Source organism: Acartia tonsa, chromosome 9 (assembly GCF_053477335.1).
Source record: "Acartia tonsa isolate MP-2025a chromosome 9, ASM5347733v1, whole genome shotgun sequence".
Lineage (NCBI taxonomy): Eukaryota > Metazoa > Arthropoda > Copepoda > Calanoida > Acartiidae > Acartia > Acartia tonsa.
Window position 1 is genome coordinate 34,904,767 of NC_137268.1, and position 27,336 is coordinate 34,932,102.

The following is a 27,336-nucleotide window of genomic DNA, read 5'->3' on the forward strand; positions in this document are numbered from 1 at the left end:
TTGAAAATGAAACTTTTATAATAGTGTATTTTAAATTCATAAAAAGAAATATGGAGCATATAGCAACGCCTAAGGTAAAATATATTTTTGTAATATTGCAGCTACACCTTAGCTATGGTATGTCTGTACGCCTTAGAAATAAAAGTGTTCGTTTAGGATAATACAATGTAAAATTACATCCTCAATAATGATAAACAAAATTTTCACTTTTGTACTTGTAGATTAAATTTATCGATTTAAAATATTGAATGCTAACAGTATGAACTAACTTATTAAGATCTATTAAAAACCAATCAAAGCCTACGAATTAAACTAATTGAGTCAGTTAAACGAAGCTTTTTATAGGTTCCAAGGTAGTTTCACAATATTTTTATCCTACGAATACAAAATGCTAGAAAGAAAATATTAATATTTATTTTATATTTTAGGTCGAGAATGTTCATAAGTTGAACAATATTAACCCAAGAGAATCTACAATAGGAATAATAGATGAATAAAAAATGATTATAGTTATTTCTCTCATCGTATTATAAGCAGATTTCCGCGAATATAAAATGTACAATTATAAGATTAAAACCAGTTTCTTTAGCCCCGAGATGCTGAAGGCACGGGCTTAATTTTTTTTTAAATCTTATAATTATACATTTTTTATTCGTAGAAAACTGGATATAATACAATGCTAGACATAGTTTTTTTTGTATAGATGAGAACCGGTTCTAATCCACCGGATATTAATCCGATCGGTTTCGAATGAATACGAGAATAGTTATTTCTCGCATCGTATTATAAACGGCTTTCCGCGGATATAGAATGTACAATTATGAGATTAAAACTAGTTTTTTTTAGCCCCGAGGTGCCAAAGGCACCAGCTAAAAAAACTGGTTTTAATCTTATGATTGTACATTTCTATATTCGTAGAAAGCTGGATATAATACGATGCTAGACATAGTTTTTTCGTATGGATGAGAACCGGTTCCTATCCACTGGATTCGAATGAATACGAGAAAAACTATTATACCTCTGAATTTGTAATAATTTTCGTGAATGATTTTGTAACTTAGAAAGTTTCGAAGATTTTTCTTTTTTCAAAGATTTTGTATCATCTATTATAAATAACAGGAACATTGTACATAACAACAACACATTTGATTTTCGTATCTCCAGAAGAAAAGGTAAGCTTTTAGGGACATAGCTGCTCTATATTGTCATGTGAAATATAGGTCCAAAAATATGTTCGTTTAGGCCTTCTGTATTTAAAAAAGAATATGATAACATGCTACAATAAGAAGGATATGCGTTTTGTGTTTGAAGCTGTGTTAATTGGAATTATGTCATATTTTGATTCGAAACATTTTCTTATGATTTTATTAACTAGAGTTGGGCTCGATATAAATATCTCGCTATTGGCTAGGTTTATTCAGTGTTTTATTTACTCTTTTGGTTATCTGAATTCTGACTATTAACCCTATTCTTCCATTATCTTCTCCCTGACGATTTCTTTCTTTAAACTATTTTAGGATCTTAATATTTTTTTTTCTTCAAATTATCGTCCTGAAAAGGGTTAAAATGTTTAGTTAACTGTTAAATTTTAGTTCAATATCTGACCACATTACACACGTATCGCTAGTATCAAATTATTTTAAAACTATGTTTTCTTTTATACCTATTTTAAATTTAAATTTTCTGTTTTATGGATAGAAATTTAATACTTCAATATAATTCAAATAGCAACATGAAATAAAAAAATTGAATTTCTTCTTCATACAGTAAAATAATGAGTCTTAATCGTTCTGGTCAATGAGATTCTATTACGGATTATTGGAGCACTATGAGTTTTAAACATTTATCGCTTGGAAAACTTGAGCTCATATATAGACATTTATTTCCTATATAGATCTGTCATGGATTTTGATGCAATAAAGTAGGCTGTTTTGTAAATGTTAAAAATTGGAAGATTTCATTAAACAAAAGTTCCCGCAAATATAAGTATTAAATAATACTTGGTAATTCCAGGAAGAATTATGGATCCTACATATGCATATCAGCGGGGTGGATAAACTACCTGTCACAACTCTTGGATCCCCAGTCAGGTAAGAAGTAGAAAAAGACAAACTACCTGTCACCACCCTGGGTTCACCAGTCAGGTAAGAAAAAGAACAGGACAAACTACCTGTCACCACCCCCTGGGTTCAACAGTCAGGTAAGAAGTAGAACAGGACAAATTACCTGTCATTACCCCCTGGGTTCAACAGTCAGGTAATAAGTAGAACAGGACAAATTACCTGTTACCACCCCCTGGGTTCAATAGTCAGGTAAGAAATACAACAGGACAAATTACCTGTCATTACCCCCTGGGTTCAACAGTCAGGTAAGAAGTAGAACAGGACAAACTACCAGTTACCATCCCCTATGTTCATCAGTCAGGTAGAAGTATAACAGGACAAACTACCTGTTACCAACCCATGGGTTCACCAGTCAGGTAAGAAATATACAACAGGACAAATTACCTGTTATTACCCCCTGGGTTCAACAGTCAGGTAAGAAGTAGAACAGGACAAACTACCAGTTACCACCCCCTATGTTCATCAGTCAGGTAGAAGTATAACAGGACAAACTACCTGTTACCAACCCCTGGGTTCACCAGTCAGGTAAGAAATACAACAGGACAAATTACCTGTCGTTACCCCCTGGGTTCAACAGTCAGGTAAGAAGTTTAACAGGACAAACCACCAGTTACCACCCCCTATGTTCATCAGTCAGGTAGAAGTATAACAGGACAAACTACCTGTCACCACCCTGGGTTCACAGTCAGGTAAGAAATAGAACAGGTCAAACTACCTGTCACCACCCCCTGGGTTCATTAGTCAGGTAAAAATAGAACAAGACAAATTACCTGTCATTACCTCTGTGGTTCAACAGTCAGGTAAGAAGTAAAACAGGACAAACTACCTGTTACCACCCCCTATTTTCATCAGTCAGGTAGAAGTAAAACAGGACAAACTACCTGTCACCACCCTGGGTTCACCAGTCTGGTATGAAATAGAACAGGACAAATTAACTGTCATTACCCCCTGGGTTCAACAGTCAGGTAAGAAGTAGAACAGGACAAACTACCTGTCACCACCCCCTATGTTCATCATCATTCAGGTAGAAGTAGAACAGGACAAACTACCTGTCACCACCCTGGGTTCACCAGTCTGATAAGAAATGGAACAGGACAAATTACCTGTCATTACCCCCTGGGTTCAACAGTCAGGTAAGAAGTAGAACAGGACAAATTACCTGTCTCCAACCCTGGGTTCACCAGTCAGGTAAGAAATAGAACAGGACAAATTACCTGTCATTACCTCCTGGGTTCAACAGTCAGGTAAGAAGTAGAACAGGACAAACTACCTGTTACCACCCCCTGGGTCCACCAGTCAGGTAAGAAGTAGAACAGGAAAAACTACCTGTCACCAAATAGGACCTTGATTTAGAAGTTAGTCTAAACATATATTTTTTTAATTTCAATCAAATTTATTAACTTAATCTTATTAACCAAACAAGCATAAAAAATATAAAGTTAGCACTAGTTATACAAGTAGAAAATATTCTACCTATAGGTACTTATATTACTACCTTGATCCAGTCAAATATTAACTTTCATCTCTCCATAATTTAGGATTCAGTGCAGTAATTTTCGAGTTGTTACCTTCCTAGTAAGCAGAGACAGAGACGCACAGGAATAGATAACTATAGAATAGAATAACTGATTGCTTTTTTATCCACATTGAAAAGATTAATCGCGCATCGCATCTGTTTATAGATTAGTTGAAGAAAACGTAGAACGTAGACTTGTTTCTTTCACCTTTCAATTTTAGGAATATGGATTAAATAATGAGATTTTAAAAATTACGATTAAAATACTTTTGGATCATGAAAAGAAAACGAAGTAGCGGGTTTTATCGTGTTTTCACAGTAGCTTTTCTCCTATTTGTAGCCCTTGCGTTGCCAATTTCCTAACCATGTGGGGCAATTATTAATATTTGTCTTACCTAACCTAAAATAACCTATCAAAAGCTACTTTGAAAAAAGGACGAAACCCGCTACCTCCATGATCCATACTTTTTCTAAAACGAAATTATGCTAAAAAGTAAAAGATATAAAATAGATGAAATAAAAGATAAACTTTAAAACACATCTATAGCTCTCTTTCACTGCACACAGGACATCTACTCAAGTTTGACACACTTGTCAAAGCCCCAGTCAGTGGAGGAGTTGTACTGTTTTCAGTACCGGGCCAAGGGAGATCTACCACAGGAAACGATTTGTGAATATATGGGCTAAGATTTTAATCAAGTATTTTTTAACTTTAAAATACTTAGGTATATGAAAATGAAAAATTATACGATTAAAACCAGTTTTGTTAGCCACGAGAAGTCGAAGGCGCTGGCTAACAAAACTAGCATTGATATTATGATGTTTAATATTAGTATTTATGATAATTATCTGTAATACAATGCAATGCATGATTTTTCAGTATGGCTGCGAACCGGTTCTAATCCTGCGGATATTAATCGGTTTGAAGCCATACTGGGAGAAAAATTACTTTGCAATCTTCCAGCCCATGTGTATGAATCCCTCAATGTACTAGGCTACGGGCTGGACTTTCTTTGAACTTAGTGCCGAATACAGCCGCCAGGGGGTGAACACTCAACACTGGACCGTCTGTACTCTGAACAATGGCTACAAGCTGTGCGCCTCGTATCCTGAACAGTTTATGGTGCCGGCCAGTGCTCAGGCCAGTCTGGTCACTGGCTGTGCTAAATTCAGGTAAATTTTTCAGTGTGTCCATAGAGTATTCAATAAGTCTGCTAATTTTCGGAAGTGGTTAATTTCGAATATCCTATAATATAAAGCATGAAGGTTAATTTTGTCTGAAGCTTAAGATCTCGAAAACTGCTGGTTTGAATTGATTATTTGTTATAAGAAAAAATTTGTGAAATTAAATGAATACCTAAGTTCTCTGTTTGACATCTGTCTTATAATATTCAGGACATAAAAGGACAACAGTTGTCATGTTCTCCTTTTAATGATACAAGTTTGACTAATCTTTTTTACTTTTTTGTTTAGATCTAAAGGAAGATTGCCAGTATTGACCTATTATCATGCTTCTACAGGAATGAAAAGTTTTTATCACCTTAAACCTATTTGATAGATTTTTTACTTTGAATCTGAACTATTAACACTGATTTTAAAGTTAATGCCATAAAATTATATTTATGTTCTTTTGACTATACAAAAGTGTTTGATAATGTTATTGTAATTTAATCTTTTAATCTTAAAACAAGGGAAATATGCCTTTTTAATGGTTACGTAGAATTTACAGTATAAAGTACTTTTACATGTGGTTTGAGACTTATGGATGGACTATGGACATATCTATAATACAAAGTATTTTAATAATAAAGTAGCTGCACGAATATTGCAGTTATGAAAAGTAGGTTTCCTAGTATAAATAGTATATAAGAAAGTAACAGGATGTTTGTATGTCCGTCTGTCTATACCAAAGGATCTCGCTAACCACTGAACCTATTTGTTTCTCCTTTACAGAAAAGCTTCTCATAGGTCCTGGCAAGGTCTTTAACTATTTAGGGGGAGGGTACTACCAACCTCCCGAGAGAAATCACCCCTAGAAAAAAAATTACCCCCCAGAAATTTTGTTTCTTTTTAAATTAAAAAAAAAATGGTTATCGAATTCAACTCTCCCATCCTCCAATTGTCCCTAGAGGCCTCTAGGGGCGTAGCCGCTAGTAGACTATAAAATGGCGCAAAACACACCATTTGACCAGGAGCTGCGCTGCTACGCTGTGCCCAGCCTCTGTCTGGACTAAACGGGAGGTCACAGGAGGACGAGGACTATATCAACTGCGTCCTCAAGTCCAACCCCAACTCCAACTATTTGTACATAGTGGACACCCGGCCCAAGATTAATGCTATGTACAACAGAGCTGCTGGCAAAGGGTATGAAGCCGAGGCATTTTATGCCAATACTAAATTTGTTTTTAAGGTAAGTTCACAGCATATCTATAGGGATAACAGGGGTGCTGCCACTTTTACCACTAGCAAAATTACAATACTATGACTGATAAATCATGTGCGTCATCCACAATGATGACACACATGATTGGGGATGACAAACATGATTTAGTAGTTTTCTGCAATAAAAAATATGTTAAGGTATAGAGAACATTCCCATAATGAGAGAGAGCCTTGCTAAGCTTATAGAACTATGCTAATGTAAACATTAAATGTATCTTAATCTAGAAATATTGCAAATGCATTAATAAAATACTTAGGGTAAAAACAATTTAATATTCCATATTCAGTTGTTGATTCTACATTACATTTTGAACAGTTAACGTGGTTTATCTTTTTTATTAAATAATCATTTCTAATACAAATTGTATTGTTTAGGGTATAGAGAATATTCACATAATGAGAGAAAGCCTTGCTAAGCTTGTAGAAACCTGTGAAACCAAGACCCAGACAATGGAATTATTTCTCCAAGGATTGGAACAATCAAATTGGCTGAAACATATCAAAGGCAGGGGGATAAATAAATCGTTTTAATAAGAAGAAAAATAATGTACGGGCAGTATTTCTTATATTATTTCATTTTAGTTTCATGCAAAGTATTGAACCTTGAACCAAAATGGTATAAAGTTAGTTTATTATAATTACAATTTAAGTTTTCTTTAATAAAAGAATTTGTGTCTCACTAATTTTAGTTACCATCCTTCAAACCAGTTTATAGCTGAATAAACCTGCAAAAACGTCACTAAGAACTAATATAATGCATAACATATCATCAGGGCTCGGCAGCTGCGCGTATGCCGCGTGTAAGCCTCAGTAAACTAGTCAAAATATAACCCTAAAATTCAATTTGAAGTCCAAACCTGTTCCTAAACAGACAATCCATCTTTTCAGAATATCTTTTTTTTGCCCACAGCAGATTTAAATTTAAGGATGAGGCGCGTCTGCCAAGCCCTGGATTTTATTATATTTTGTCTTTGAATTACCTATCCCTGACTGCTAGGTGTACTGGAAGCTAGCATATTTATAGCAGAGGCGCTACTCAGTGGTGTATCAGTTATAGTTCATTGTTCAGGTGGTGTGTCATTACTTCCATCAGAGTTACATACTATTTTTCAGGGATAAACGGGATTAAACAATCACTTGATGTTCATGCTCATTGAGGATAAACAACATTACCCCACCTGTAGATTAAAAATATTTGTTTTTATTTCCAATCAACTAAAAATGTTTAAAAGTGCCATTTTCATTCCCAACAAAAAATGACCATAGCCGCAGCGCTCGGCCCTCTGGCCTGCCTAGCCGCGGGCGCTCGGACCCTAGCCATATAACCCAACCTAATTGTAAAAAAAATGGTTTTGTCGGTTTATAAAAGGTAAAATATAACGCCGAAGTAAGAAAAAATATTACATGAAAGTGATGGCACACACCTGTGGTGTTCAGATGGGTGGGATAGAACCAGTCAGACATGTGCCCTAGCACAGATACTTCTAGACCCATTCTACAGGAAAGGGTTCAGTGCAACAAAAATATAAATGCTGGGATTTAATGGGATAAGACAGTGGCCGATAAATTGATGTACATCCCAAATGATGATACAAAATATCAGAATATAACCTCTTCTTTAGATTAAAATTAGTGGTTGACAAGTTTGTACAGCCAAAATAATGAACCAACTCAATAAATTTCCCAAAGTTGTTATGGTAACGAATAAGAAAAAGTTATTATAAAACTTTGGGGATTTCATGTTGTTTTATTTTGACAAATCTTTAAGTCTTAATAGGCTGTTTTAGCGCTTTAAAATAGTTCAAAAACCTTTAAAAGAGCAATCGGAATTTATTTTTTAGGCCTTTAGGTTTCAAAATTGTAGATAAAAGAGCCGTCCTACTTCCTAAAATACAAGTAATGTTTATTTTCAGTATGGCTTCGTAATCGATAGATATGCAATGGACTAAAAAAAGTTCTCAGTCATACTAAAAAATCATGTATAGCATCGTATTACAGACAATTTCCTACGAGTATTAAAATAAAAATCATAAAATAAATCTTATAAGTTTTTATTTTAATATCCATAGAAAGATGTTATAATACGATGCAATAAATACCCACTATAAATAATCACTAATTTGAAGTTTCTAAATTTTATTTGTAACGATTTTGCACTAAAACCATACAATTTGATATAGAACAATACAAGGATTTCAGGCTCTGATAGAAAAAGACTGGCTTATATTTGGTCATAAATTTACTGACAGGTCAATTTTTTTTTTTAAGAAAAACCTATTTTATTCATGAATCTTCCCTAAAAAATCATATTTTTTTAAAAACAGACCTTACTTTTTTATGGAAAATAAAAAAAATTAAAACCATTTTTAAAATAATATGAAAGTTACCTAGTAAACTATTGAAGAACTTTTATACCTACCATTTTTTATAAATTCTAGGGCATTTTAATCTCATGTAAATTTATGCTGTTTTTGAATAAATAATCTTACTTTTTAAAAATAAAAAATTAAGGTGTGGATTCATTGCCGGCGACCCAAAAGAAGTTTCTCCGATAATGACCCAATTTATTGACGCTACCTGGCAAATTTTTACCCAGTTTCCACAGGTGAGTAGCGTAGATACTCTACACTTAACTCTAGTACGTCTGTACGTCCTTGCACAAAAGCTACACTATTACAGGGTTGTTTAATAGAGAGAGAGAGAGAGTGGGGACAGGAGCTGTTTATTACACTTGTCCTCAAAGTTTTACCATAACATTTTCTTATTCGTTGGCTCAACAACTTTGGGACTTATATGAATTTCGATTGGTTGGTTTATTAATTTTAATGTTCAAACGTTTCAACCAATAATTCTAATCTACAGAATGGCTAATAATGTGTAAAATCATTGGTAAAATTCAACAATTTATCGGCCATTGTCGTGTACCTTTAGATCCTGGATGTTTAATAATAACCTGCATGTTTGATGACAAAGCTTGGAAGATTTTTTTACTCGAGAGTTCAAAAAATTGTTGTAAAATTACCCAATAATTTTAGGGATTTCAGTTTTCTGACAAATACCTTCTGTCAATTCATGATCATGTGTACTCTTGCCAGTTTGGAACATTTATAGGCAACTGTCAGAAGGACAGACAAGATCATAGGTAGGTTTTTAGAATTAATAATATTAACTTGTTAATAAACATATGCAATATTTTCCCTTAATTCCTGAATATTAGAACCATCATAGGTATAACCAACATCTAAATTAATTCGAAAAAAAAATTCTTCGATTTTATATGTTTTTTTTTTGGGGGGGGGGGGAGAGTTGCTTTTCTTTCAATGCCCCCCCCCCCCAAGTTCAGCTGAACTTACGAAATAATTTTTTCGAATCAATTCAGTTATTATTTACAGCTGATATTAGATGGAAAATTCAAGAAAAGTTTTTGAATTGATTGATTAGCCATAGTTTCACATGCTTGGACTTTAATCGTCATGTAGAGGGTTGAGACACTTGTATATCCACCAGGGCTAGCTCAAGCTCCACGTTCAAGTGCATTATGACTTGACCCTCTATCTTATTAAAGCTATAGGGTAATTAAACAATTCAGTGGCGTGCACAACGATTAACCAGGGAGGTGGAAAACCTGTGGAAAAGTGGAAGACAGTTCTTCCTAACATATACGTTACAGTCATATTGTATGAAAACTCTAATATTTTAGTACATTTTTACACACAGAGAGGGCAATGGGCTGTTTATTACAATAGTCCAAAAAGTTTTATGGTAACATTTTCTTATTCGTTGCCTCAACAACTTTGAGGACTTTGGTTAATTTTGATTGGTTGCTTCATTAAGTTAAATGTTCAAACGTTTTAACCACTGATTGTAATCTAAAGAATGGGTAGTTTTTTGTATCATAAATGGGGATGTTCAATGTATATAAATGAATTTTTCGGCCATTGCCTTATCCCATTTATAGATTATCTGAGCGCACCTATTCCTTGTGGGGACATCTTACCAACTCTGCAGATGAATTTGTTAATCCTCTATATGAACCATCCAGGTAAAAATTCTTTCAAAAACTTTCATTTTCCAATATTTAAATGAGTGATTTTTTATACTTTAAAGAACACATTGTTTTAATTTTATTTTGCTTCCCCCAAAATGTGGAACCTTGTTTAAAAAAGTTAAACTCAATGTATAAAATCCAGAGAGGTAGGGGACATTCTACTGGAAATTTTATTGGTAATCAAATATTTCCATAGTTTAGATTACAAATTTTTGGCACTTTTTGCGAGTTTTGATGATAATCATTGGGGATGTAAATTTAATCATCATTCAATGTCTTATCCCTTAAGATCCCTGTTAATATCTAAGGTCTCGAAAACTTGTTTTTTAGTCGTAATGAAGTACTGGTACCATCTGTACAGCCACAGAACATTCTATTCTGGAGGGGACTATACTGCAGGTTACAGTGTACTCAGCGAGAGAGGGGACATTGAGCTATCCATTACAATAGTTCCTAAAGTTTTTTAATAACGTTCTCTTTTTCGTTGGCTTAACAATTTTGGGAACTTTTAATAGATTTTGATTGGTTGGTTTATTAAGTTTAGTGTCTAAACGGTTCAACCACTAATTTTAATCTACAGGAGGGATAATTTTGTGTATCATGTACATCAATTTATGGGCCATTGTCTTATCCATTTAGATCCCTGAGTGTACCATATCAAATAAAAATAGTAGATCTTGTTACCTACTAAGTAAATAAGATAACAGTGAAGGAACAATGCGGCCATGTTATTGGTTAGAAGCGCGCAAATTTCTTCTTGACGCCATCTCTGGCTGTTTTAGCTGGGTGCATCAAGGGGATGTACAGGGTGTTTCAATAGAAATGTCTTTTTTAAAATCTTAATTAGGCATAGAAAATAAAACAATTATGTAAAATGGTTTATATATTTGGAAAACATATTGTGGGACATTTATGTTTCAAATATTTAAAAATGGTTATTTCAACAAATTATGCCCTAAAAACCGGTTTTTTCCAAAAGCCTTTTTTCGAAGATTTATGGATATAAAAGTTGTGCAAAAAATACGCACATTTTAAAAATTCAAATTGCGCTTCTTGTATTAATAGTAGAAAAATGTTACACATATCGTTAGAACCGTCATATGCTCTAGTTTGTGAAAATATAAGTACCGTTTTTGTGCAATTTGTACTTTAGGAGCTACGTTGAAAAATGTGAGAAAAAGGTTAAAAAGTTTTAAGTAAGTTGGAACATTTTACCACGTAGCTCTTATACTATACGCAGCACAGGAATTGTTCTTATATATCGAAAAACTAGAGCTTATGACGATTCTAACGGTATGCATAACGTTTTTATACTATTAACACAAGCCGCGCAATTTGAATTTTAAAAAAGTGCACATTTTTTGCACAACCTTTAAATCCATAAATCTTTGAAAAAAGGCCTTTGGAAAAAAACCGGTTTTTAGGGCATAATTTGTTGAAATAACCATTTTTAAATATTTGAAACATAAATGTCCCACAATATGTTTTCCAAATATATAAACCATTTTACATAATTGTTTTATTTTCTATGCCTAATTAAGATTTTAAAAAAGACATTTCTATTGAAACACCCTGTATATTATAATAATATACATCCTTTTCAATGAGGGTACAAGGGGGTGGACACCTAAGGGGTTATATCCATCACCCTTAATATTGCCAGAGATGGGTTTTTGAAAGATGAATGCCGCGTTTTTTCAATTCGCTAAATTTAAACAGAGTATACAACTTTTTATTTAATCATTTTGTGATAAATTCACTGAGTGAAAAAGTCTTTGATACTTCTTAGTTATTTTTTATTGAAATATATTTCGGTTGACATTGCACCCTCTTCAGTCTAAATGACATAAATCATATTAATTTAATTTACATATTAAAAGATAGGTAAAAAAAAAGAAATTTGTAGAACTATAAAGGCAGAAAATGTTGCTAAAAAAAGAAGAAAATAATATGATCAACATTGAGTTTAGTTGGATGTTAACAGTAAATTGAAAGGGATTTTTTTAGCAGGAGGCAATAATCAGCAGGGGGGGGGGTGTTTAAAAATACATTAATATACTATTATTGATAGAGTATTTAGAATTAGGTTATGTTGCATAGATACTGTAGAATAAAATTAGTATTTAGAAGTCAAGCTGTTTATACATTAGGTCTTGTAAAATAAAAATAAATAAATTGGTATTTAAAAGTTAAACTGTTTATACATTATTATTGATAATCAAAAAAACATTTAAAAAAAAAGTTTTTGTGGAAAAGGTTTTTTTAATATTGGAGTTAGTTATCATTTACATTTTTACTGCATATTTATTAATGCATCTTTTTAGAGCTGTATTAGACATTATACAAATGGCTAAATTAATAATTTTAAGATTTTGAATTCTTAAGTTGTATACTCTGTTAAAACCCTATCGTCTTCGTTCAATCAATCAATGTCTAAAAAATGTCGAAAAAACGCGGCATTCATCTTTCAAAAACCCATCTCAGGGAGGTGGATACATTCCCCTTTTGCATGCCTCTGTAGTATGGTACACTGTACTGTACTGTAGGTACGAAGCAGCCACACAACCTAGAGAACCAGTTATAGACCTCCTCACTCAGACACAACTACATACTCAGTCCTTGGAGGCAGGAGCATTATCATAGCATCATAAAGATAATTTATAACAATACGTCCGTGAGTTAATGAATATCTATGCAGTATAGACCACAATGCTAAATAGCAAAAATGTTACGTTAGTATTTGATGCAAAACTTGTCTTTTTCGTAAGTTAAACAAAACCTTATTATTTTTAGGCTATTTATGACTATAATGCTAATTATATACATTTATGTAATTTATACAATCTGTCGAAAAAAAGCTTACAGAGTAGATCTTTTTCACTAAAAAATGTTAACAAGCACTTAAGATTTCAATGAACATTTAGGTCTGGTATGTCCCAGTGGCGTGAACAGAGTTTTGCCATATGGTGCGCGAAGCTTTCCCAAAATGTTGACAACAGCCTTACGATTTTGATACCACGTGCTACATTCAGGGGGATTTAAGGGGGGGCGGGGGGAGTAATCAGGAAGGGTGTTATATTTTTTCAGTTGGTATAACATGAGATACTTACAGTTTAGTTGTTCAAACAGACATACAGATGGACAGAAAGTTATGATAATGATAATTAGGATCATGCAAAGCATTTATCACGAAGAGTCGAGGCTCTGAAAAATCTTATAGCAACTGCAAAGGTAAGTTTCACATTTTAAAATGAATAATTTTGATGTAAAACAGAACGAACAGTCGCTGGATCAATATGACTCTCCTTTTAGTGAAGCTTTTTATAGATCCCTCAAAAATTTTTGAAGTTCTTTCATAGGCATCCTGAGGCTTGGCATAATAGAGGCAGATAGAATTTATCGCATCGTATCACAGGGCGTGTGGCCTAATGGATATGGCACCAGACTTCGGATCTTGGGATTGCAGGTTCGAGCCCTGTCACGCTCGAGATCATTTTATAACTATCTTTCTATACCTTCAGACAGCTTTCCGAGGATAGTAGAATTTAAAAATTTTCTAGATTAATTCCAGTTGTGTTAGCGCCGATGGGTCAAAACTTAGACTGTCATTAAAAATATTATTTTTATATCATTCTTCGTTGAAAATCTTTTGTAATACGATAGGATACATGATTTTTTGTATATAGCTTAGAACCGGTTCTTATCCAGCGGATATTAATAGGATTCGAAGTCATACTGGAAAAAAGAAGTTTGAATAAAATTAATTTTGATGATTGTCTTTTTTAAGGCAAGTGGATCAGTAAAGAAAGTTATCCCCGCAGTTGCAGATAATAATACAGGAATAGTTTTGTCAAAATATTATAAATATCTATTACATCAGTTGGAAATGATAGGAGAATTTTTGTCGTCAATTAAGGTTACTTTACTACTTTAAACCTTATTATTTGGTCATTACTTTTCTCAAGTAGGAGGACAGGGGATGGGGTCAAACGGGTGGATGTGCTTATCGTTATATTAGCCAGCTGGAAGGACCATTTTATTAGAGTACGGGAAAATATGGTGAAATATCAAAGTAATGATTTATCGATTATTACATCTTTTAGTTACAGTATTCTTTCCCCTGGATTTTCTTTTTTTTTAATTATTCCTTTTTTTCTGTAAAAGTTACAAGTTTCAATTAATAATAATTGTACAACTGTATGACAGTTAACTAATTTTTAATCTTAAAAATAATTTTGGGTTCGTTATTAATGAAATTATTTTACTTATTTGTTTATATTTGACTAAGTAAATAAAATTAGGAAGTGGTGAAAACCAACAGAACGAAACAGAACTTGAAAAGGTGGAGAAAAGGTATGTAAACACCTTCAAAGCGACATATTAGACAATTAGAATATTGAAAATGTTAAACGAAATCCAATCTTCATTTGTTATAAAATCGCATAATTGTACAAGTATTTTTCAAGAACTATTGGGAATAGTCCCTTTCGTGGCAACGCCTCTTAAGGGGCGATTTGTCGAATTTTATAATTGGCTTTTAATAGGTTATTTTAGGTTAGGTTATATTGGGTTAGGTGATTGCCCCACAAGGTTAGGCAATTAGCCCCGCAGGGTTAGAAATAGGAGAAAAGCTACTGTGAAATAAAACAAAGAATCGCCCCTTAAGGAGCGTTGTCACGAAAGGGACTATATACCCGAACTATTTGACCATCTCAAAAACAGAAATATTATTCTCTCAGGTGTGGGAAAAAGGTTGCCAATAAAGGCCATAAGACTCCCTCTTCCATCAACTTTGGACATAATTATTCTTGTTTATTTTTAGATTTACAGATTTGAAAAGTTGTTTGGTTGAGAAGTGTCAATCTAGTAAGATAACTGTCTAATAATATATAGTAAAATGTACATTCAACTGAATAAGAATAATTTTTCAAATTATTGAAGAGCAGCAAAAAAGCATTTAAGTTTGGGTCTGACTGACAGTCCGTAATTTTATTGTAAAAGAAACCCGGTAATTAGAGAAATCTCAAAAAAAAACTTAGATGACTATCTTTGATATATGTTTAGAAATTTCGAAAAAACAGCAAAAAAATAGTTGCATTTGAAATGATTTCAAGCATAAGTTAAAAGTATACAAACAAACATGTATAGTTTTGTTATACAATAAATAACAAACAATTAGACAAGACATCTATTTTCTTTTCAAAACCTTAGGCCTAATTGTCAAAATACCTACTTTTAAAATATGATTTTATCAATTTGAAAAACAAGGTTCTTTTCAAAAGAGTCTTTTAAGTGTAGTATACATAGTGTTTAATAGACAAAACTAGCCGTTATGCCCCCTAGATAGGGGATCTTGAGGTAGTTGGGAGGGGGGGGTTTCTTGGGAGATTTTAATGTAAATGAGAAACATATCGGTTCAGAGGTTAGCATTACTGTATTATCAGGATGTCTCTTTTTTATTATATATTAAATAATCTTTAAAATCTCCAAACAGTTAGAAGGATAACAAAACTCGTTGAGTGTACATTTAATTTGACTCCTTTTATAAATTTGCACCTAAACCATTATCAAATTTCACCTGTGATTGTTCTAAATGTTTGTAAAAGACATATTTCATCCTAATGTATTCAGTTCAGGGAGTGGAAATTGGACTGTAAATTACACTTGTACCCAAAATTTTATTTTAAGTCTATTTTTATTTGGCTATAAAACTTTGGATACCTGTATTGACTTTTGATTGGTTGGTACTAAACGGGTACATGGCAGATTTACCACTAGCAAAAATACAGTGATAATACTGTCATAAACACAGTGATTTGATGTCATAAACACAGTTTTACTGTCAAATTCACACCTGCATTTTTTGGGGGTATGACAAAAATACAGTTATTGCACTGGCATATTCACAGTTTTGCTGTCAATTATACATCTACAAATTGACAAAAATACATCCATTTAATTTATGATTTGTCAATTATACACCTAATTATTGACAAAAATACATCTATTAAATTTATACTTATTTATCCATAATATTTAATACATAATATAATACAGTTAGGAGGTTGAAATCATGTTTATAAAAGCAAATATAATCTATGATTATGGTTTTGTCCACTCGCCTCTTTTAAAAGTGGAATGGTACATTACAAAATTATTGATGTGTAAATTAATTTAACTATAGGCATTAATATTTATAAGTTATTACAACTTGGTTAAAATACTTATAATAATGTAAAAATATTTAGGTGTATTTTTGTCATCAAAACTGTGAATTTGACAGCTCATTGAATTTCATGGGTGTGAAAATGACAGAAAAACTGTGTTTATGACAGTAGTAAAGGTGTAATTTTGACAGTGGATAAAAAAATCTTGCCAAAAACACAGCTAAAAACGAAATTGACAAAAACACACCCAATTTTTGTCAAAAACACAGTGGTTGTATTTTTGCTTGTGGTAAAATTGGCAGCACCCCGTACTAAATTCGTAGTGTCAAGAAATTTTCTATCATTAATTTAAAAGACAATTACAGATGGGATAATTTTGTTTAGTATCATTAGGGATGTACGTACATTGTACATCAATATTTCAATTTATTTCCATTGTCTTATCCCTTAAGATCCCTGTATAAACTATTTAGCCTTCAACTTTTGGGTTAGTAAAAATGATAATGATTGAGACACAAAATGAACTTTTTTTTTGTATTTTTAGCTTAATGAAAAGTTGAAATCAAATAGTTTCCTTAGTTTTATGTACCTAGTATTTTTTGCATGTATTGTTATTAAAAAAATGTTTCACCTTTACGTATAACTCACCCTTACCAAAGAACACTTGTGATTGTTATAACTGTTGATGTGATAATACTAAAATTTTTACCAAAGACAAATAAAGTAGTTTTATTAGTTTGGATTGTTTTGTCAAATGTTTTTAAATACATCGTTGTTTAGATGTTTATTGCATGTACTGTAAATGATTGTGAATTTTAATTTTTAATTTATGCATTTACAAAGGCAGGACCTAACTATAGTTTCAAGGGCCGTTTGCCAGAAACTTGAGTTTTCTCGTTTATTGCAGTAATAGTTTTTCTCGTATTCATTCAACTCCGGTGGATAGGAACCGGTTCTCATCCATACGCATAAGGAAAAATAATAAGAGGATGAATACTCACCCCTTTTTCATGGTAAAATACTACTTCCCCATCCCTAAATTTAGAAGCAGACGAAAATCAAAAGCCGCCCAGGGCTCTTTGTAAGTCAATCATAAATAATAATGTGAATAAAAAAAAGCGATATTTAGCAAACAGCCATGGGCGGTCAGAATCAGCTGAATGTTCATTATGAAAAAAATTTCCCCCTTTTTAGAAATAGAAGGATTCATCTTTCATGAACAAATTTTTTTAAATAAAAACAAAATTCTATGTAATTTTTAATTAAAACATTAAAACGAAAATATCTAATCTAATATTCTTGCCCTAAATATGGAAATAGTAAAAAGTAAAAAAAATATTTTTTAAAATAATTTTTAATCCTCCCATTTGAAAAGTAGTGGAATAGCAATAAATTTTAGCGCGGCAACAGCGCTGAGTAGGCCTCTAGGCCCACTGCCTATTTTCGTCTTCTAGTTGCTTCGATTCCTCTCTTTTATTTTTTTCTCTATGTCCATACGAAAAAACTATGTCTAGCATCGTATTATATCCAGCTTTCTACGATTATAAAAATGTACAATCATAAGATAAAAACCAGTTTTTTTAGTCCGTGTCTTTGGCATCTCGGGGCTAAAAAAACTGGTTTTAATCTTATAAGTGTACATTCTATATCCGCGGAAAGCTGTTTATAATACGATGCGAGAAATAACTATTCCCCCTATCGTTCTTCCGTTGATGTTAGCTAATTTAATATTATTAAATATCATTTTGGAATTCTAATTACTTGTTTATTTGTAAAACGAAGAAAACAGCACTGATATACAGATGGAATTAAAAAGTTATGAATTATATAATAAAAAAAAAATTTATAAATTTTTTTTATTACATCTGAGATCTTGAATGAAATACAATCAAACACTTTCCTTAAGTCTAAAGTACACAAAATAAAATCTATTTACAAATACTTTTTCTAAATTTTACACATTTAAATAACCATTTTGTTCACTTGTTTGTTTTTAACCTTTTAGTAGCGAATCTACTCTACAAATTACTATGTCTGTCCGTTCGTAATTCCGTCCATGGGTAATTTTCCATTTTCTCGGCTGCTATTTAATACAGGCGAATGATATTTTGGGTGAAGAATAAGATTTCCTTTATCAAGTTAATATTTTATTTCGTCTATCGCTCTATAGGTCATGCCTAGAAATACTTTAAATTTTTTGTTTAGAATAGTTTTGTGATTTAACTAGCTATTGTAAATTATTTTATAATTTTATATGCACTGATCTTTCAAAAATACATGTTTAAAATTAATGTTTCGTTTTTGTTTTGTTCCAGTGTTTATTAGATTTTTAGTGCATGAATTTCAAATAACTTTACCCTATATGAAATTGTATGTGTATTAGTGACTTCGCCCCTTGCCTCTATGGGCTAAAAATGTGAAGCTTTCATAAAAAGAATATGTGTTACGTCATTCAAAACAAAAGTCTTTAAATTCTAATAGCTTTAGACGAGTCCTTATAATTTGAATTACTATTTGAAGTGTAAGATCCAAATTCGGTAAAAATGTGGGGAATTTGTGAGATAGCGGGTAGTGTAGTAATGTGCTTAAGCTGATCCTATTGGCTGTACACAGGAATAAAGATGATATTGTGCTCTTTATTGACTAGTCCCTAAGTTTTATAATAACACTCTCATATTCGATAGGAAAACAACTTTGGGGAATTTTTTAAATTAATTGTTTCATGAAGTTGAGTGTTAAGAAGGTTCAACCATTTTTAATAATCTACAGAAATTGTATTATTGTGTATTGTTATTGGGGATGTACATTAATTTATCGGCCATTGTATTATCCCGTAATATCCTAGGGCTGTACTAAAGTGTCTTAATAACGACGTAGGTCCAAACACTAAGAAACTATGGCTAATTAATCAACAATGGGGTCTTGATTTTTTTTTCAAGAGGTTACAAAAACCGTATTACCTTTTCTTTTTAATATTCAACTAATACCAATTATATTATTTTTAAAGAGCTGTTTAACTTCATTGGAGAATTGGATTCTGTGTCACCATATCTAACTCTGAGCGTTGGATCTCCTTCCTCCTATTCTTTGCATAGAAAAAGGTAACTATTTAATATTTTAGAAGAACTTTGGGCGGTTTCCCCTATCCAATAAATTTTAAAAATTAATTAAGAAAATATGGAAGAGAAGAGAGAGGGGGGGGAGTTTTTCATAAAATTAATCATATAATATTAGTGTTTAACAATAGATTAGGTTTTTTATATTGGGTAAAAAGGTGAGTTTTCAAATAGTTTCTTTACGTCTATAAGAGAAGAAATGCCGCGACAAAAAAACAGTTTGACGGCATTTTCGCATTTCAAGTGGCCAAGTTGGAATAAAAATGAATGCAAAGAAGTACATTTTTTTGTCAAACATATTTTACCCTGAGTGATGGCTCTTCTTCCTCGCTATTTTTAACTATTTTGAGGAAGGGTACCACCACCCTCCCAAGAGAAATCGCCCCTAGAAAAAATTAACCTAACATTTCTTTAAAATCTTTTTAAAAACTAGAATTGAAAGTGGGGGTTGGTGATATCCCCCAAGCCTCAAGGGCCTCTAGGGGCGTAGCCGCTAGAAATAATATAAAGTAGTATGGTTTTTATTGTTTGAAGCTGAAGATCTCAGAAAATGCTAGTACTAATTGCTTTTACTTGTTAAAGAAGCTTTATGGGTGTAATAGGTTGGTTTTAGGCTATTTTCTTGACCTCCATCGCTTTTCCATAAAGGCAAGGGGGGAAGCAAATAGTTTTTAAAAATGAAATGCAAAGATAGGAATAGAGAGGGTACTGTAGTTTTTAGTAAAAGTGTTTTACCTTATATTAGGTTTCATTATATTGGGTACAGGGTAGGCCCGCAGGGTTAGGCCCCAGAATATAAAGGCCCCGCATGTTGTTTCTTAACCGAAAAAATTAGCGTTTTATTCCATAAGTTGTAATTTTAACTACTCAAGGTAATATTCTTTGTATTTAAATTTGATATTGCCATTTGTGATTTTTTATTCAATATTATGTAAATGTATTACAGTTTTGGATCATGAAAAGAAAACGAAATAGCTGGTTTCGTCATATTTTTACAGTAGCTTTTCTTCTATTTCCAGCCACTGCGGGGGGTTCTAACCATGCGGGGCCATTTTCATAACAATGCGGAGTTACCATTTACCTAACCTAAAATAACGTATCAACAGTTACTGTGAAAATAAGACGAAACCCCCTTCCTTCTTTTCTTTCCATGATCCATATTTCTAGATCTTTTGAGCCGCTGTGCTTGCCATTAGAACCAGTCATCACCTCACAAAGATTAAAACAGGTATCCCGATCTATTATAAGACAGAAAGTTTTTTTTTGTCTGAAGCATAAGTTTTTTAGAATATTGAACCGATTAAGTTCTCTAATTAAGGAAAGGAACACATATAGTTCCCGGAGTGGTTTTTAGAGCATTTTATTATTTCTTTGGGGGAGGGTGATTTCGCAATCCCAAGATGAATATCCCTCCCTTTAGTATACATTAAGGCCCCCAGGGGCATAGCCGCTCGCCAAAATATAGTGTTCTAATTTATGCAAAGGTAATCAAATGAAGATATTATCCAAGGTTTTTTTTAATGGAAGATTTTCTCCCTGTATAGCTTAGAACCGGTTCTCAGTCACATTGAAAAATCATGTTTAGCATCAAAATAGACAATTTTGAACCTAGTAATAGTGTTAGTTTTAAAAGCTATTGATCCATCTCAACCCAAGACTAATTTATCAAACTAACATCTTTGTACAGGCCATATATATATTTCAATAACTAAGGTTATCATTCTCAATCATCCTGTAAAGGAAAAAAAACACAAATCAGTAAATAATACATAATAGTGTCTCACTTTTTATCTTTGTGACGTAACAAAAATCCATCTCTTTTTTAGGGGTTTCCTTTCCCACCTTCCCTCTCATACTTCGATTTTTGTTACGTCACAAAGATAAAAAACTAGACATTATTACTAGGTTCACAACTTTCCTGGAATATTAAAATGTAAAATTAATACAAGTTTTGTTAACATCCACGGAAAGCTGTCTATAATACGATGCGATAAATTACTATTGCTGAAATAATTTTATTGGTACGGCCATTCGAATTTATTACAATTATTTCTTAATTTACAGGAAATGAATTGTGTAGCCATTAATTGGGAGACAAGAAGAGATGTAACAGATTGTACGTGTGGCATAAAGGTAAACAATTAATGAATAGATGTATAATCCAGTCAACTAACTGCCCCAAATGGCAGCGACCCTTTAGTGGGTACTCGGCTGTGTTTAAATTTCCGACGCTATTAGTTGATTTCAAAGATTTCATACAAAATCGGGACATGGTTCCTGCCCTTTGGGCAAAGTTTATGTCCCCTCCATTCTTTTACTACATATTTTAACTATGAAATCTATGTTTTAATCTTATAATTGTACATTTTTATATCCGCGGAAAGCTTTTTATAATACGATGCGATAAATGACTATACTTGTACTTTAATTATCTGTATTAAGATAATATACTCAGTTCCTGTGAAGAATTGTGCTTCCTGTGGAAAACTATTCTGTAACAGGTATAATATATCAAGGATGACAACATCCATTAGTAGCGAAGCACAAAATTTATGGAATGGGCGAAATGAGGTCCAATATTGCATATGTTCAGTTGTTACAACAAATAAAAAGTAAGGTTTGTGTCTTTAAAAATATGACCGATAGACAGACTGACAAAACAGATTTCCATATATGAAAGGAAACTCAATTAAAAATTTCTGCTGTATATCTTCGATAGCAGCCGATAAGATCAACCTTCTTCATATACAGGGTGTTTCAAGAGAAATGTCTTTTTTTAAAACTTAATTATGCATAGAAAATAAAACAATTATGTAAAATGCTTTATATATTTGGAAAACCTATCGTGGGACATTTATGCTTCAAATATTTGAAAATGATTATGTCGACAAATTATGCCCTAAAAACCGGTTTTTTTCAAAGGCCTTTTTTCGAAGATTTATTGATTTAAAGGTTGTAAAATAATGCGCACCTTTTTAAAATTCAAATTGCCCAGCTTGTGTTAATAGTAGAAAAATGTTATGCATATCTTTAGAATCGTCATAAGCTCTGTTTTTTTTAATATATAATATTCCTGTGCTACGTACAGTATAGGAGCTAAGAGCTAAAATGTTCCAATTACTTAAAACTTTTCACCCTTTTTCTCACATTTTTCAACGTAGCTCTAAAACTACAAATAGCACAAAAACGGGTTTTATATTTTCAAAAGCTAGAGCTTATGACGATTCTAACGGTATGCGCAACATTTTTCTACTATTAACACAAGCTGCGCAATTTGAATTTTAAAAATGTGTGTATTTTTGCACACCCTTTAAATCCATAAATCGTCGAAAAAAAGGCCTTTGGAAAAACCGGTTTTTAGGGCATAATTTGTTGAAATAATCATTTTCAAATATTTGAAGCATATAACCCACGATAGGTTTTCCATATAAAGCATTTTACATAATTGTTTCATTTTCTATGCATAATAAGAGATATAAGTTTTCCGGAATTTTAATGTAGGGAGTAGATTTGAAATCTGCATCAAATTTTAAGGATTTTTTATAAAATCCGTTTTTTGTAAAATTCTTTATCTAAAAGCGGAAATACATTTTAAGTTAATTAATTTTGACCAATAGGATAGGTGGATTTTAAACTACCTGCGCTCTAATTGGTTGAATGATATACGACATCCAATCAGAGCGCAGATTTTTTAAATCCACCAATCACGGATGCCAAAATTAATTAACTTAATTTGTATTTCCGCTTTTAGATAAAGAATTATACAAAAAACGAATTTTATAAAAAATCCTTAAAATTTGATGCAGATTTCAAATCTACTCCCTACATTAAAATTCCGGAAAACTTATATCTCTTAATGCATAATTAAGTTTTTAAAAAAGACATTTCTCTTGAGACACCCTGTAGCGTTCTGCACAGACTGACTATAGAATAAAGAGTGACTGACTGGCGGACGGACAGACCAAGTGAAGTATAGACTAAGCTACATGTGTAAAGTAAACCCCTCCTTATTTGAACAACTGTATTCTAAACTAAGTGATCTTAAGGGATAAGACATAAGACAATTGATCAGGTATACGGGATGGGAAACATAGGAAAATATTATTTCAGGCCTGTTACAAGCCTAGGTCTTAAAAACCAGTTATGGGATGGTGCATTAGTTCGTTATCAACGCTAATGAAATAGCTGTGTGTGTGTGTAGATAAAGTATACAATAAAATCCAGGTAGCTAGTCTAAAGTAAAAATCCCTGATATTTATTTTTGTAGGTGTATGCATAGAAGAAGATTACTGCCAGGTCACACCCTAGCGTTTGCTAATTTAGACAGGTTAGAAATTTTGTGGACAATTATGTCATTATACATAAGGGGGCAGAGAGAGAGAGATAGAGAGAGAGTGGACAATGGACTGTTTATTACACTGGTGCCCAAAGTCTTATATTGACGTTTTCTTATTCGTTGGCTTAACAACTTTGGGGACTTTAATCAATTTTGATAGGTTGGTTTATAAAGTTGAGTGTTAAAACGTTTCAACCACTGATTGTAATCTACAGAAGAGTTAGTTTTGTGTATAATCTTTAGAGATGTTCATCAATTCATCGGCCATTGTCCTATTAGTAATACTTTAGATCCTTGATAAGGGGGACAGCAATTGGTAAGACCGCTGGTATAAGAATTATAAATTTATTTTTACATTTACACGTGGATTTATTTGCCCACTTTCTAGCTAATATTGCTCGATTCACTTCTACAAGTGATTTTTTTCAGGTATCTTTTACGTGGAATATATTTCGGAATTATAAAGTAGATTTTTTCCTTTTAAATTGGATTGAGAAATATTTCTAACTGAATGGTTTTTTAAAGGTTTTATGTAATTTTGTATTTTAGGCGACGTCGTTCCAGTAATGTGAGTCAGATCAGCCAAGTTAGCGATAATTCAGGTTACTCAATCTTAATTTTTAAAAGCGAAGCTTTTCTCTATTTAGGGTCGGCCTGTCCTTATGTCCGTATGGGTTACCTCTTTTCGTTAATTTAGACTTGTTATAATTATCCTATCGATTCCAAACTTTACATGATGATTCCAATAACAGTTATTACGAATTAGAAATCGTAGCAACTCTATAATTGTTACCAGAAAGCCTGTAAATCCATTTAAAAAAGATGATTTTAACTTTTTGATAACATCTTTTGTATAATTATAAAAATAGACATGTTAGAATTATCCTAACGATTTTAAACTTTGCATAATGATTCCTATCAGAGCTTGGTACATTTAGAAAGTGTTGCAACTCTATAATCTGTACCAGAAAGTCCGTACGTCCATTTAAAACATGCTGATTGTTTAACATTTAGAAAACTTTTTTGTATGATAATGATAATGCATAGGTAAACGGACTGGTAAAGCCCAAATTATAGAAAAGTTGCGCTACTAAAACTAATTTTATTTTATGTAGAGAACGTTCAGCATTCATCCACCTTGAACACACCGTCTCTTGGACTAAATAAGAACGAGGTATTATCATTATATAAAAGTAATTGGATGTCTGCTTGTAATATATCAAAATAGCTTTCCTTTACAGTGAAGCTTATTATAGATACATGGATGGTTTACAACTCCATTTTGAAAGGATCCTGAAAAATCGCTCAATAAATATAATAGACCCCCAAAATTTTAAAACAAAAATGTAATGTGAAAGGTCGACCTACCCTTCTCCATACCGTTAGGGACGTAGTTGCTAGTTTTAATAAGTTATGGGTAAAAGGTTTTAATTACAATAATATAATTGAACATTGCAAACATAATAAGCTGGCATTTCTGTCTAAACAGCCTTCATGTTAATAATGTTGATGTTGAGGGGAGTACAGGGTTCATCACTCCCCCCCCCCCCCCGCAAATTTTTTTGTGAAGGTCAAAATTTCAAAAATATTTAACAGATTTTAGAATATTGGACGAGAGACTGAAACTGCATAGACTTAATAACTTGTCTAGATTTTGCAAATGCTGTATCTTGACTTTAAGAGTACAATTTTAAAAAATGGTAAAATATTCCAAAAATCTATGAAATTAAAGGGCTGCTAGCTGCCAAACGGTTGGACATACATGATTTGCCAGCACATTATAATCTGGGGCAAAATAAGGCCTATATATAATCTGGAATAGACAAAATACAATAATGTACAGGGAAAGCTTATCTAAAAAAAAACACGCGTAATTATTTCGCGCAATTATGTTCACTATTGAGAATTGGCTATTCCAGATTTTTTTTAGGACTTCTTTAAAATCTTATGTAAACAAAATGTTCAGCTGTTTGGCCGATAGCAGTCTTTAGAGTTCGTAAATTTTTTGTAGATAATAGATCCCGGGAACATTTAACCGTAAACTGCACCTTATCCATCCTTTTTATTCAGGAGGTATCTATCTATAGTGCCCTAACAAAATGGGGATATATGTCACTGCATTTGGACTACCTATTCTATTGACGTCAACCTATAACCAATCTCTTTTCTATGAGGTTTCTTTCCCCCTTCACTTTTTCTTTCACTCTACTATGACGTCAATAGAATAGGTAGACCAAAAGCTGAGACATCTATCCCCATTTTCCTAGGGCACTAAACACAGCTACATTTAGGAGATACGCCTGTACCCAGTTTGTTTGGCCTGTAATAAAGAAATATCACAAGACTTCAATCCTGCTATTACCAATCTATCTGTTCTTTAGTCAATGTGCATAAAAAGTTGATACTTAAAAAAATTATAGTTAATAATCGTATTTTTGTAATATTAATCATGCTGGATTAAAACCGGTTCTCAGCCATACTGAAAAGTTATATATAGCATAGTATTATATCAAGTTTTCTGCGGATATAAAAATGTACAATCATAAGATTAAAATTAGATTTGTTGCCCCATGCCCACGGCATCTTAGGGCTAACGAAACTAGTTTTAATCTTATAATTGTACTTTTTTAATCTGCGGAATGCTGTTTATAATACGATGCGATAAATAACTATTAATTGTCAAAACTATAGTACGTATTTATGTATGTTTGACTAAAGCAAGGCATTTAATATCCCACAGAAATGTTTTTGTGCTATAATGTATGTCTTATTTGTCTATTTATTCTAATTGTTATTTTTATAAAAAAATTTAATAACACATATCAACTAAATGTTTATAGCTGAAAAATCAATAAGAACTTAAAAATGACGTCATACTGGCCTACCATTGGTTCATTTAAATGTATACTGCCTTTCATTGGTCATTTGAATTGTATGACGTCATTTTTTTGGAATCAGGTTCACATCACAATAAAAAACTTTCTGTTTGTAAAACAATACTCTTATAAAAACCTTAGTATCTTTGATAAATGTTCAATGTTATGATTTGATTTGAAATATATATGAATGTTAAGAATCGATTTAATTATTTCGACTTATAAATGGCTTATGATTAAACTCCATCTTTACTCCTCGAATAATAGCCTAAAACCTACCTATGATAGAAACGAACACCCTTTAACAAATAAACAACTCTAACCCATTTTTTTTTAAAGCGAAGCTTTTCTATAATTATGGTCGGTCCGTCCGTCCATCCGAGATAGATAGCTTTTTTTCGTTAATTTAGGCATTTTAGAATTGTCCTAACGATTTCAAACTTTGCATGGTTATTCCTGTAGTAGTTAAGTACGATTTAGAAAGCGTAGCAACTCTATAATCATTACCAGAATGTCCGTACGTCCATTTTAAACATGTTGATTTTCTACTTTTTTAACAACAAATTTGTATGTGATCTAATCATCCGTTTGATCTGATTTTTGGTATATTGATTCCTGGGACAACAAAGTACAATATTATAAGCGAAGCAACTCTATAATCAAGTTATAAAAATGTAAGTATGTCTATAAACATTATCGTGTATCAAGCAGT

General features: G+C 32.3%; 2 protein-coding genes and 1 non-coding gene across 8 annotated transcripts in view; all 3 read left to right on the forward strand.

Annotated features, from left to right (window-relative positions):
- The first annotated feature begins 2 nt into the window (after positions 1–2).
- Positions 3–26,824, forward strand: LOC145327656 (phosphatidylinositol-3,5-bisphosphate 3-phosphatase MTMR6-like). Its single transcript, XM_080171196.1, has 30 exons — positions 3–74; positions 429–478; positions 1,118–1,172; positions 2,014–2,090; positions 3,662–3,717; positions 4,202–4,297; positions 4,632–4,812; positions 5,113–5,156; positions 5,829–6,049; positions 6,457–6,586; positions 7,079–7,150; positions 7,519–7,580; positions 8,260–8,330; positions 8,593–8,686; positions 9,117–9,223; positions 10,040–10,123; positions 10,460–10,528; positions 12,676–12,754; positions 13,298–13,360; positions 13,917–13,966; positions 14,429–14,482; positions 14,952–14,995; positions 19,304–19,397; positions 20,580–20,640; positions 21,477–21,545; positions 21,855–21,913; positions 23,680–23,739; positions 24,298–24,350; positions 24,864–24,922; positions 26,040–26,824. The coding sequence occupies exons 1-30, from the start codon at positions 51–53 to the stop codon at positions 26,127–26,129; spliced, it is 2,328 nt and encodes a 775-aa protein (XP_080027322.1). The 5' UTR covers positions 3–50; the 3' UTR covers positions 26,130–26,824.
- On the forward strand, positions 13,544–13,616 carry TRNAR-UCG (transfer RNA arginine (anticodon UCG)). The gene has a single exon. It is a non-coding gene; the product is annotated as a tRNA-Arg (tRNA).
- The window catches only part of LOC145327655 (protein zer-1 homolog), a 350,140-nt gene continuing 346,946 nt past the window's right edge, over positions 24,143–27,336 (forward strand). For all 6 annotated transcript variants that reach the window (XR_013882204.1, XM_080171190.1, XM_080171191.1 and 3 more), the window contains exon 1: positions 24,143–24,164. The gene's annotated coding sequence lies outside the window, so the exon portion shown is untranslated. The remainder of the gene's footprint in view (positions 24,165–27,336) is intronic.

Coding starts and splice junctions, on each gene's coding strand:
- LOC145327656 (XM_080171196.1), top strand. CDS start 51: ATGGAGCATATAGCAACGCCTAAG. Junction 6,587..7,078: donor TTGGCTGAAACATATCAAAG/GCAGGGGGATAA, acceptor CCTGACTGCTAG/GTGTACTGGAAGCTAGCATA. Junction 9,224..10,039: donor AAGGACAGACAAGATCATAG/GTAGGTTTTTAG, acceptor TCCCATTTATAG/ATTATCTGAGCGCACCTATT.